Genomic DNA, 14,158 nt, shown 5'->3' on the forward strand with positions numbered 1-14,158 from the left:
AGATGGCGGACATCAAGATGGCCGCCGACCGTGTGGGTGGCGTCAATGTGGTTCCCCCTTGGCCTGATAACGATTGGTCATCACCATTTCCATGTTGCGCGCTGCAGTGGCCTTGTACTGGGGGTGTTAAGTGACTTATTTAGCCACCCTGTATATTCGAACCGGTAACCTTGATTCCCTGCGACATCATCGTCAATTACAGCGCACTGTGCACAATTATATCGTTGCTTACATTAGGTTAAACTGGACTCATGCTTGCAACCAGCTGAATCGATCTTCAAATACAACCCAATTCTATGTAACGTATTTCCGCATTTATTATTACGTAAATTTCTTTACAAGTTTGCCGCAGGCGCTTGTCGCTTGATTGCTCCCATGTTTGTGCATATGGACCATGTAGTTCGTTGAACTAGTTAGCGCATGGATGACGTAACATCGTCACCTGATGGACGATGTCCCAGCGGGTTACGTACGGCAGCTTGTAATCGCACTCGCCCTTCGACCACGCAACGAGTTAACAAGTACGGTCAGAGAAAGAATTACTTGGGCCATGGGACCTAGAATTTCGTAACGTCTTAAACCCTGTTGTTTATGCAACCCAAATAACAAGATATTCGCTTAAGTTTGTCTGGTGGATCTGAGTTCTCGGGAAGGATTGAGCATTGATAGCATGAGTCACGTGACTCATGTCCCAGCAACAACAAACAACAGCTGGGTGCTACGTGGCCTCAAGAAGAACATTTTAGCAACTGGTTTCTTAACAAGATCTACTCGTAAGAAAATATTTTTCGAGTGATACTACTCATTGTCAAGAAGGTTCACTGAAATGATGGTTCTCATCACAGGCCACATGCCACACGTTAATTGTTTAAGTCTAGTTTATGCACTGGACCTACAGATTAAAGTGGGATCAGAACCAAATGTTCCTCTATCTGGTATTGAATTCGGAAGCCTTTGATTACATGTCGAAGACGTCATCACTACGCCATCGGGGAGGCAATGAAACGCCTTGAGAGAGAGACGAGTGAATCCATATTTGGCGTACATTTTAAAAATAAGACAATATTTTGTGTCACTGTTTCGCACCGTGGGAGAGGCATAGATTTTTTTTGTCCCATCATCCATTTCACGAGTTTATAATTCTTCCTCACCGACACGATTAACGCCAGTGGGAGAAGAAAAGCGAAGTAAAATAACAAACAGAAATAAAAGGAAATAGATAAACAAATTTTATCCATAATATTCTGCAGTCACTTCAGTCGTATTCAAGGAATGTTACCTTTAAAGAGAGCCGTGGTCTTTAACTTGTCTTTTCCCCTTCCTTTGGGTTCTCGATTCCCTCTGTCACGATTGGTCTAAAACTAATTAATGTGACGTTAATTAAACAATCCAAACAACGAAACAATGCACAATCAACTGCACAAAACAACATTCCAATTGTTTTTGAACCGGAAAACAATTGAGATGCTGTAAAATGAAGAAATGAAGCATTTTTGCCTTTCAACTAATTCTTCGACTACAGGTTAATCACATCAATAAGATAAATTATGAAACAAATGATAATGAATGTGGGATATTGACAGTTATTACGAATTACCTGACACAAGCAATAAGCAGACTCGGTGGGCAAGCTCATTAAGTGGTCGACATTTGATCTCGTCACCAAAGTTCCCGGGTTTGAGTACCGTCCTTGTCACTGGAGTTTTAGTATTTCCTCATTAATTTCATGGAATGGTCAGTCGTCCACGGCTGGGAAGAAAAGTGATGTTACGTAACAAAAATAATAAAAATAAACATGATCGAAGAGTACTTATTTCATCTCTCACGAAATCTCCTACAAAATCGGGATGTATATATGAAATATATGTATCTTCAGATACGTTTTCGATTTCAATATTTAACTAGTCGAAACCGAGAAGGGAAGAGCAATTTTCAATTCGAGAAACCGAGAGACGAAGACACTGTCAAGTCTTGTTTCTTTCTTGACATCTCCCTAATTGAGTTGTTCTGTTTGTTATTAGCTTTGTATTGGCAATTATTGTCATTATTCTTCCCCTGTAGGTAAACCATTACGACGATTTATGATGAAATAGAGCAGATAAAAAGGGCAAGAACAAGAGAGTCATGCCTGCCCGGGACTTCAACCCAGAACCTTACGGAACGAAATTTGAAATTCTGGAGAAGGCATCCGTGTTTCGCTTGGCTTTCTCTTTCCTCTACTTCTGTTATTTTATCATACACGTATAATTAAAATGGATCTGAGAAAATATGTTGCGATCCATTATTGTGTTGGTTAGATGCTACAGACGTGAACTCCAACATGGAATAACTTATTATTTTTTGTTTCGTATGTGGTTGAACATGAAATTTTCTTACACTGTGACAATTTATTTTAGTTTTTGTTTTATGCACAGATAAGCTAATGGGACTGGACCTTCAGTTTAAAATGGGATACGAACCACTACGTGCCTCCACCGTGTATCGAACCCGGGATCTCTTGATTACAAGGTGACGACGTTATCATTACGCCATCGAGAAGACCCCGTGACAGAATGTTATTCACTCGATCTATACAATAATTTATTTCTTCTTTCTTTTTGTTAACTGCTCTTATAAGACTCTTTGTGCGTCTTCGATTTTTTTCTTGTTTCAGGAAATAAAATAATACCAGAGGCTGTATAACCCCCCTCCCCTGTCCAGATAGATAGAAAGCTCACTCTCGAGAACTAATTTATAAATAACGTAACCATTAGGAAACTATTCGAACGTTAACTGATATAACTTACGGACGCTAACGAAATATCTATTCTTGTACTAGAAGTTCACAGGCAACAGGTAACTGGCGAGTCATTCACTCTTGCTAAATACGAGCGAAGGTCACTGAATCAAACGGTGGCAAATATGCGTCTGCTCTACGAAACTAGGGTTAGCAGACGAATCCCGTCTTCCTGTTATCAATGAGGTAGGAAATAAGGAGGAACACAGCTTTCATATCAAACTAGACGTATGTTATGGTCCCGTCATTGCATGTAGAACACTTTCTCGTCGTGGCCTTGAAGGCCTACGTAAAGGCTTCTCTTCAAGAAGGGGAGGGAAAGTGTGTGTGTGTATCGAGGTCCTTCAACTTTCGTATTCTTCTTCATTTCAGAACGCGTGCTGAATCGTCGACTTAATCCAATCTATCCGTTGTAGGTTTTAGGTTCTGTTTCTGTTCGGTAATTTCTCATTGTCTTCCTGCTTATGTTATTCGCGACGAAGGTTCTGGATTCGATAATCTGGACAATAACGGGATTGTGTTGGTTGGTTGATTTGGTGTATTAAGTCCACTTTATGCACAGTAAGACTAATCGAACCACAATGTGCCTACACATTACTTTGCTACTAGATATTTGCATGCTAAGATGTAGGAAGTGCTACATTTTCAGTGTGTGGAATTAAGAGTTATTTTTAATACGAAGAATCGGACAATGGAGTAGTGGGAAAAGGACCACCTCACATGTTTGAATTATACCCTCCCTTCACACACACACACACACACACACAGCATATCGGCCGTGGTTTTTATAACGAAATATAACATGGATGAATTGTGTCAAGAAAAATTGGAGTCTACTTAGATCCCTACGGAACTTGATTGATTGATTGATTGAATTGTTGTTTTAAGTCCACTTTATGCACATTAAGGTTAATTGGGACTGGACCTACAGTTTAAAATGGGATCAGAACCACTATGTGCCTCCACCGGGTATTGAACCCGGGATCTCTTGTTTACGAGGCGACAACACTACCACTGCGCCATCGGGGAGGCCACCCTACGAAACTTGGAAGAAAGTTCACGTAGAGATTGGGAAGTTCTGTTCCGACAAAATCTGACGTATAGTAAATGAAAAAGCAAAGGGCTACCGTGTGCTTTGCACCAAGTCATTAAGACATGTAGGGGGTGTGGAGATAGGGCCCCACACTTTCTTGTTACTGCCGAAGGTGGGGATAATGTGATCAACACCACGCTTCTGGCCGCCTTTAACCCCCCTGAGTTTCCTACAGGTACCCACTTTGTACGACGCTAGGTGGGCGCTGGAGCCACTTGAACAGGTGAACAATATGCCAATTCTCCCCAGTCGGGGATCGAACTCAGATCTCTTGCATGGTAATCAAACGCCCTAACGACCGAGCTACCGCGGCACATATACTACAGTAGCCTTTGTAATTAAGGCAATAATTATTTTAGCGTTTCGTTCATCGCTTTTAGACAAATCATTTTCGGACATGTAACGTGTAGCTCTTGTCGGTTCTGCGACTTGGCTTGAGAAAAGGCGATTTTCTGATGAACAACATTCCACTTGACAAGTCACGTGACTTTCCTACATTTGCTGTGTCTGTTGGCTTTTGCATGAAAGACTAGTTGCTCTTGAGACAGACAGAATCACCCGATCACCTAATGGTGCAATGTGTGTTGCCTACTCTTCCGGCATTATTTACTGCCATTAAAGTCTTATGGGGAAGAACTTTTTTCCACCACTGTACACCGAAGAGTAGTATGCAACTTTCAATATTAATCTTGGTGGCCGACATGACTTAAGTGGTCAACTTAAATGACCGAACGCGTTAAGTGGTCAATTTCTATCTTGCTACCAAATCTTCCTATTTCGAGTCTCGGCCTGGACATGGATATTCTTTGCGAGTGTCCCTTCACCAATTACGTCTAAATATCGCTCATCAATTTCGTCGCGATTAACGAAACATGGCAGAAAAGCGACGATAAATATAAAAAGTGCAAGTACAATATTAGAGCCTAGAGCAGATTCTGTACTCTGCTCCGGAAGTCTGCGAAGCAAGAGAAAGAAAACAGGTCTCTGCCCAAGTGGTAACTCTCGACCAATGAACGGATGAGAGGGATTCAATGGAGAGGTCAAAGTGGCTGCAGCTACCAGCCGTTTTCAGCAGCGCACATAACTTTTATATCCCCGGATTTGCTTTCTCCCCCTCTTTGCCGTTATGCGCGGCATCGTCTCACGCACTCCTACGAAAGAGTATAGATCCCAGCGCCACCTATGGTGCCTAGATACTCACGTGGCATGTAGAAAGTCACACAACCGCAGAACGTTAGAGTGAGGTTGACTTTGCACTCGAATTCGCAGTTGTCTTGCGTGTAGATCTTGAAGTACCGCAGTTTCCTTTCCTCCGGGAAGAAGCAGCCTCTCTTCTCAGGGGCGTAACCTTTTAGGTTGTCCATGGTTGTGATTATGGATGGTTTGAGGGCAACCACCAGCTCTCGGTTGTCCGGGAGCTTCAGGTACTTTTCTGACATGCTGGGCCTCTCGGCTGGATTATGAAGAGCCAACTAGAAATACAACGAAAACATTTTTAACCGTTTCCGGATGAGTCACGGGCATAATCTGTCGTGCATGTATAGTTAAAATCCTGATTCGAAAGCCAGTTTGGTGACCTTGACACAACTCGAGAGAAAGCCGACCGGATGCGAATCTGGTTTCTAGCCAGCACCTGTTTTTCTGAGAAGCTGCTCTGGGACTCACCCAGTTTAAAATCAATAGGTACCAAGGGCAACCCTGGAGGCTAAAAATGGCCAAGATCGAGAATGTGTGGAGCCCTACCTGTACATCTCCTAAATCTGCCTCCATGGCACGGTGCTATATGCACGGGGAACTTTGCCTTACGTGTTTTTCTGAAAAGCGCTGTTGTTTACCTGCAGTGTTTAGGCATCAATTCATTCACTGCGATGCTCTACTTTCAAGGTCTCGACATTGTATAAAAAAAATAGGAAAACACAATAACTCAACCTAGCAAAGATAACGCAACCGCAACCTCACCTTATGTAATCTCTAAAGAAACTGAATGGCAACACCTCATTTACTCTACGTGAACGTGACAAGATAAAACGGACGTTATTGGTGAGAGAGGTTTGAGAATATACTGGGCTCCACGCAGACGTGTTTACTCCTGTAACAGAGGAAACTGATCCTTCGGAACTTTCTTTGAAGTAAAGTGACGTTCGAATCAGGACTTCAACTTTACTGTCGAATAAGACTGTTGATGGTATAGCCCGTCGTTTAGTATGCAGTTGTATTGTAAATCAACGACTGGCTATAATCACACCATGTCATCTACCAACCGATAGATGCCACGTTTTTTACGTTGCTGAATCTTACTTGTTCTCGTGTCATATTAAGTTGCACTTTTGCTTACTCTCTTAAAATTAGCATTGAACCATTTATGTGCATGACGTGGAAATTCTTTACGAAGATTCCACTTCGGATTTGGCAGTCAAACCTGCCGCAAAATTAGTTTGGTATTGAGAGCTCTGGAGGAACACGCGTCACGGTGTTGCCATATCGTGCGGTGCAGCCGTCTGACGACGTGTCGAGGAAAACTTGTTATGAAAAGGAACAACAATGATGAAATGTGTTATTTTTTTTCTCTCTTCATTTCCATCTCCCTTACAACATGAACGAATTAACGAAACGAACATTGTTTACAGGTTACCTTTTCAACCCATTCTGAAAATATTTAATATATATACACCTGCAATAACCATTTCTTTCGGAAGTCGCCGTTCAAGTCTGCCCATCTTTCAATTATACCGCAATTGAATTGCACAAAGTCCAGTTGGTGGGGCGTCTGACTTTGCACCCACGGTGCTTTGTGGAACTTTTTCAAATATCCCGAGCGGCTCCGGGGTCGACTCTGCCCAAGTGAGTACCTGGGGCAAACCTGGGGTAAATGCGGTCGGTGAACCACATCACCTCCATAATATAGCCTAGGTCGAGGTCGAGAATGTGTGGAGCCCTGCCTCCACATCCCCATATGCCTCCATACTTTACTTTATATACATTTGTTTAAAATATGGATAAAAAAGGATAAGTATTATCCATTAGTATTTTGCGTCCATTATTTTTTTTGAAGGAGAATCCCAGAGATTTTATGACTGTCCTTAAAGACGTTTCCCACACCTTGAAAAAGTACCGAATCTTTCAACGAAAAGCGCAGTTTCCCAACAGTGGGATGGTCTTTCCTCCTATAATAAGAGTAAATATGGCGACGAATAGCGTCTTGCTGAAAGGTACCTAAATTTGTCACGCGTTTACTGATATTCCTCTTCTTGCCTGGGGTTTTCAATTTTGAAGCCTCGCATTGATTTATTTCCACCACGTAATATTTTTCTTTCCCTATGGTAACAATAGTGTTCTTAGACACGCCGACAGCAGCAGCAGTCCTGTCCAGAACTTTATTTCCAGAAATGATTCGACCTCCATTGTTTTTCTCTTGCTCAAAATACTTGCGCACAGAACAAACCATCTCCCGCGTTTGGCCTTTGAGAGGAATTCCTTTACCGAAGGTTTTCTTTATTTTAGTGCATGACCTCTTTGGTACATTGTCATCTCGAGTTGGTTTGAGTTGGTGGTTGAAGCCCACTTTATTCACAGTAAGGCTAGTCGGGACTAGACTTACAGTTTAAAGTATGCCCCGAACCACTATGTGCTTCCACCGGGTATTGAACCCGGGACACCTTGATTACAAGGCGACGACGCTACCACTGCTCCATCGGATCGCAGGAACAATCGCCAGATGAGCGGCAACACCGTGATAAACGTTTTCTCTTGCTAGGTAACCAGGGCTTGGGTGAAGCACTGGGAAGATTTTGATTGGCTCGCATGACAGCAACCCACCCTCCCGCAGTGACGTAGACCTGGATTCTCCACGTGTCATCCCAAGAAAAAGATTTTCGGTGATTTTTCATTAATTACTTCTATGTTAGTTATTGAAAATATTTTTAGAAACTGTCATTACAATGTATACTTTTTCTTTACAGAAAAATATTCATAAATGTGAGAAAATATATAAAAAATGTAACATATGATTTATCTGAATGTATTAACATGGTTTCTAACAAACAAACAAAAAAGAAAGTTCAGTATATTTGACAAGTTTGTGTTCTTGGAAGAAAATTGCAACGAGCTGCGTCAGAAACGGAGTAGTAGAATGCACAACTATTGCTCGGCAAACTGTACATGGCTTTTTCCATTAATTTCTCTGAATCACCAAAGAAATGTTTTTTTCTTATGCAACCCGTTTCGCGATCCGTTTCAATTCTTGAAGACAAAGAGAATGAACATAGTGATGAACAATTTGCTTGGTAATACTTATGCATATCTCACTCTACAGCCAAAGCAAATATAATATTAGGCAAATTTTCCGTCAACATATTCATCCGTAGAGTTAGGCAACACACATAACGCAGGAAAGCGAGTATTTCATATTTATTGCCGGTGACCGTACCTTAAATCCCATTTCAGGTGAACTGCATGTTTTGTCCATTTCCTTAACGTTGGCCTTAATTGTGATTCGCAATCCATTGTTCATGCCTGACCCCAAAGCTCGATGCGGATAAACAGGTAGGGAATCTTGGGTATCGTAGCCACCATCCAGAGTCCAATTTCTCGCTCTTTTCCAATACTTATGTTCAGCCAGACTGTAAACGGTCCTGTAAACGAATTAATCACATTTGTATAGCACATCTATGCTATTCAAACCTAACACACATTCTGAACGACACCGTAAGTATAACTATTCTTGTAGAGGTGAATATGAATACAGAGACAACACTACAAATGTGTAGCAAATGTTTCATATCAATTCATAGTGAGTCAGAGTGACTCGCATTCCGAAAGTGAGAGGTTCAAATCCCGTGGCCAGCCATCTTGCATGAGGTTTCCTTCTTCAGTTTCTCGAGGCTAAACTAGGTTTGTAAGAAAGCTACAATCCACGGTTGCGCCTGACATATCATATCACTTTAGTTATATATTAATATAATATAATTTGTTACATATGTACGACTAAAGTTACACTTATTTACACATGATGCTAATTTGTGAAACCTCGAATTAGACCGGAGCGGACCGGAACAATGTGGTGGTTCCTGAATATCTGGAACCTTCCTGGTCCTTCTCGTTACAAATGGCAACAGACCATTCCGGTTCGTTTGATTTTTTTCAGATGGTTCACTATATTTTTCCTTCAAGAGTGAACTAAATTTATACTACTCTTTAATAGTACATATATAACCTTCTTAAATAAAGATGCACTCTATTCTCTTCATATGAAGTGTAGATGCGTTGTTGTCCCAGATGGCGTCTATCGTGCCTTGTGGTTCTCGTTTTTACTTTTATATTTGTTTATTATTATTTGTCGTGTCTTGCGGATTCGACTGTTCTGACAGAAGTATCCCCAGTTGGAGAGCTGACTACCCATTCACGATTTTCGTGTGTTTAAATTTTAAAAGGCAAGAAAATTCCACAAGACTAGTGTCCAATATATTATTTGATATTTATGTACAGTGGGATCCATGAGTATTACCGTGAAAATTGTCCATGACTATTTTCATTATTTTTTTTCTTACATTCTATGTGTATTTAAGCGATGGAGTTTTATGTATGCTGGTGCAGAAGTTGTCAACAGCTTGTTTTGAGTTTTCTTTTAATTCTTCAAGCTCTTATTTGGTCAAATAAAGTCCATGAACATGGTGATGGACAATTTGTACGGTAATACTCATGGATCCCACTGTACATACTTTAATATTAACTCTTATTAATTGTAATACAGCGCATCATTTCACTATCCGTTAGCCTCGTCGCGGCAGTAATCAGAGGCAAAAATGACAGCACCATGTTAACGTAAAGAAAACGTTCCGTTTCGTACAAATCTCCATTTCGAGCTCTGAGTACAACACATTGTGTTGGCTAACAATAAAAGCATGTTAGAAAATCTAACAAGCGTCATTAAACGAGATATGCAACAGATACAAAATGTAAGGCCTTAATTTAAACGCTTCCAATCTCAAATTTGATAACATCACATTGTTGTAATTATTAAAATGCTGGAAATAAAAAGAAAGTACAAAAACTTCATACACAAATATAACTTATGAACAATAAGGACACTTACGTTGTGTCCGTGTACATATCTTTTGGACTAAGCATGTTGAACGTACAGCAGATACCTTCCTCAGTCAAGAAAGAGAAAATATTTTCTTCTGGTGTATCATCATCCATGAATTCAAAGTATGCTATAAGGTTGTCACAAGATATCCCAACCTGAAAGAAATTCTCTTACATTATAGCTATATATACATACATATATACATGTACATGATTAACTCTACGGAGAATGTAAGAATTTTTGGATAGCTTATATGGCTTTGTGCGTTCATAATTAAGTACATAGTTAATATTACAGTTGTTAATATATTACAGCATCGCACTTTGTTTTATTTTTTTAGAAAATATTATACGTATATATCTTTTAACATATTATGTTTCTTCATTAATTCTTTCGCGTAAGTACAATAAATCTCCTGAAATTTATTATATTAAATGTTTATCTCTGTTTGACCTTGGTAATAACACCACGAAAATAGTCCTTAAAATGAAATATATTTTACATTAATATTTAACATTGCGCATCTAATATTATTTTCGAATGTAATAATTTATAATTATTATGAAATAATTTATCATATTTATTAGTTTGGTTTATTTCACTTTGTTTTTAAAGCAAATCAATCAATCAATCTAAGATATTTCTTAGGAGGTATATATGGACATAATTGAAATACATTGGCTGATATTTACCTCTACCAAGAATTTAATCGTTTCTTCATCTGAGATTTCTTCGTCGTTGCCTTGAATTCCATCGCATATCATAGACAACTTTGAAAGGTTCACGGACCTGAAATGAAAGTGAACTATTTCAGCAAATGCTACAAATTATTTGTTTACTTTGTTTTCATTCTGACTGCGTACTTATCTCTCTCTCTCTCTCTCCCTTTCTACATATAAGCGAAAATATAAAGTGAACTAGAAAGTAAAATTAAAGAAGCAGGACAAAAGAAAAGAATATGTGTGTAGCTTACTACCCACACACTGACGTTCAAAGAAAGTGCATTATCTAGCAATTTCATATTCCTATTCCATGTCGATCTTACAATAGCGTCCAGCATCACAAATAGAAATAAAAACAAGAGATAGTTATACTTATTAATAGTATTATCTCTAAACATGACCGCACATCGGAAGGATTTAACGGGTCCAAATCGATCTGATTGATTTACTAATAATATATAATAATAATATATAATGAGAGAAACAACATCTCAAAATCGGTCAAAACAGAACATTTGTTGAAAAGTTTGTAGAAGTTATATTAATATCACACACATAAACACACACATGCACAAGTAGAGTTTTAAAAAATACCGAAGTTATAATATATTCTTATGGTTAATATAAATTAATATACATCAAGTCAATATTTAGAACCAAATTGTTTACGGAGTATTGGTTGTATTTCAAAAGTATTTATTAATATTAAATAAATAGTAATAATTAAGTTATAACTAGAGATTTGAAATTGATGGAAAAACATTATCTTCTCTGCGCCTTGAATGCTAAACCTGATAGTAATCCGTTTCCCTTTTATTAGAACCAGAAAACATTGTATTTATTTTGCATTTTTTTTCATTTTCCAGCCTTTTTTGGCATTTATTTAATTTTTCAGGGGCAATGACATTTTACTTCCCTATGGTACAGTGGGAAAAATGAGTATTACCGTGCAAATTGTCCATCACCATGTTCGTGCAATTTATTTGACCCAAGAGCTTCAAGAATTAAAAGAAAACTCAAAACAAGCTATTAACAACTTCTGTACCAACATACATAAAAATCCATGGCTTAAAAACACACAGGATGTAAGAGAAGAATTAATGAAAATAGTCATGGACAATTTGCACGGTAATACTCATGGATCCCACTGTACATAAGGTTTAGTATAGTGCGGGGAAATGTGGATGAAGTGCCACCCCCCCCCCCCCCAAACGCCGCCGCTGTGTAGAGACAGATAGATACATAGAGCGAGAGAGTGCAATGATTTGAAATGCTAATAACTAGCTTCCGATACTGAAGTGGAATACACTTTCTTAAAACAACGAATAAGGAGGCTCAAATTGGTTTTTCACTCACTCGGCATCGGTCAAACTGTCCAACCGCCCGTTGATTTCCGTCAAGTTGAATTTGGAATTGTTCACTTTGAGTTCTGTGCAGAGCGTGACCGCTGGAAAAGGAACTTCTGAGATCCGCAACGTGTTCCCAGAGAATGTCACAATCACAGGGGATGTCTCCCACTTTATATAGGTCTGCCTGATGAGGTACACGCACGCCACCAACGACAGAGCCAGGAAACACAACCAACAAATCCTTCAAAGAGAGAGCAGAATCAGGATAAAGTAACCTAAAGCAGGGCTTAGGGAATTTTCCCCACCAAACTCGACCGAACCTGGCAATGACGTTAAAAATTCTTTCTCACCAGGAAAATATAACAAATGTTTTTTATTCGATTCACACAACGGAACTTGTCCATCAATAAACAGTGACTTATTATGCAGCCAAAACATGCAAAAGAGAAAAATCACTGAAATATATTAATAATGTGCAATAATATTTTAAGTAGTATTTGATCGTTTCCTTCATTCCTGTGCTTTTTTTTTGGTTCAGTAGATTTCTCGGAAATTCCTTCGGGGTCACCACGAGCGATTCAAAGTAATTACTTCAATTTCTAAGAAGAAACTTTTGTTGCTGACTGTAAGTGAGAGGCCTAAATGTGTGTGGGTATAATATTCAATCAACCCAACAGCATTAGGATATTCCTTTTGTTCCACATTTCCGAATCTATCCTCCCCCCCCCCCAAAGGGAAATACTGTTGAGTACACTTAATAACGCTTAATTAGATACAAGCACACTACCCTGAGAATGGGGACAGTACAAGTCTCTGAAACGTAGGTATATGGAAACTTAAAACAGTGGTTAAAGGTCCAACAATTCAACATGGATCAGTCACCACTGATCAGTTACAAAGAACTTACCAAAGTATAATTTATTTTATTTTGGCTCTAATTTTCTGCAATGGAACTGACCTTTCAGATGTGGACAAATCCTTCTCTCCAAGATATCTGAGACCATGAAGACTGGAATGTTCACAATATTCCCTGAAGTAATTGACAACGGGACTTAGGGATTTCGTGCAGTCATTTCCACATCTTGAGGAATCCTTGCTGTTCTGTAGCATCTTTGCTCTGATGCTCCGTCGTGGTCTAATCGCAGAAAGTCTGAAGCGATTCCGTGCCAGAGCTGCCTGTGAAAAGAACATAGCTTTGTTTAATGTTCTCCTTTCTTTCTTTGACATGTAATTGATTTCGGACAAAGATAGGGTAGAACATAATGCACTTTGTACAGTATCAGTTATTTACAGACTTTGGGTATGTTATCACGGACATAAATTAATGTATTTCCTCACATATTGAATACTGTAAATTGTTGTATTATGTTTGATACATAAGTGAATAAACAGGGACTGTACATTATGCTAATGTTAATTAATAATTTACCGAATGTTTTGTTTTGGATATGAACTCATTCAAATACTCAGAACGAATGGGAACTTCAGTTTCAAAAGGAATTTTAATTCACTGTAGTTTATAATGCAATTAAGAAAAGCTCGTAGGTTATGTCTTGAAGTTACATCTTCCATCCTTGAATTTTACTGTGGTTATATTAATTTAAAATTTTATGTAAATTATAATGCATTATATTAGTATCTCTTTGTATTTTGTTTTGCATGTGGTGGTTCAGATCTGAAGTGTTTAGTGTAAAGATAATACGATCTACAGAATTTTTGTCTTCACATAGGCTATTTTTGTATTGGATAGTCCGATATTTTATGTTAAGTATTATTATAATAATGCATTGTTTTAGTAACTATACTTTCTGTTGTGTACATTTACAATGTACTTTACCGTTCACATGTTTTATGTTTATCAGAAAATATAGAACACTGCAATTCAAATAAATAAATTATGTAGAAGAGTTTGATATCTTGGACATTGGCGTGGCCAGGTATGAGCTCAATGGACCGAAATTTGGCCAAATTTTCTAAAAATATTGATCAGCGAATTGACAATGGTTGCCAATGCCTGGGACACATCCAGGTTTGAAAACAGGCAACAGGGGTAAAAGCCACAAAAGAAGCCACCAAACTACAGACAGCATAACAAACAATTTTCAACCAAATATTATTAAGACATGATTTTAA

The 14,158-nt window shown here is 38.7% G+C and overlaps 1 protein-coding gene across 1 annotated transcript; it reads right to left on the reverse strand.

The window, feature by feature from the left end:
- Window positions 1-5,020: 5,020 nt before the first annotated feature.
- LOC145990550 (pickpocket protein 28-like) lies at window positions 5,021-13,135 on the reverse strand. Its single transcript, XM_083126243.1, has 6 exons — window positions 12,984-13,135; window positions 12,033-12,266; window positions 10,647-10,743; window positions 9,961-10,109; window positions 8,296-8,500; window positions 5,021-5,341 (listed from the first exon to the last, which is right to left on the reverse strand). The coding sequence occupies exons 1-6, from the start codon at window positions 13,133-13,135 to the stop codon at window positions 5,021-5,023; spliced, it is 1,158 nt and encodes a 385-aa protein (XP_082982369.1).
- Between the last annotated feature and the right edge of the window lie 1,023 nt (window positions 13,136-14,158).

This window comes from Lepisma saccharinum, chromosome 7, assembly GCF_977018435.1.
Source record: "Lepisma saccharinum chromosome 7, izLepSacc3.1, whole genome shotgun sequence".
Taxonomy (NCBI): Eukaryota; Metazoa; Arthropoda; class Insecta; order Zygentoma; family Lepismatidae; genus Lepisma; species Lepisma saccharinum.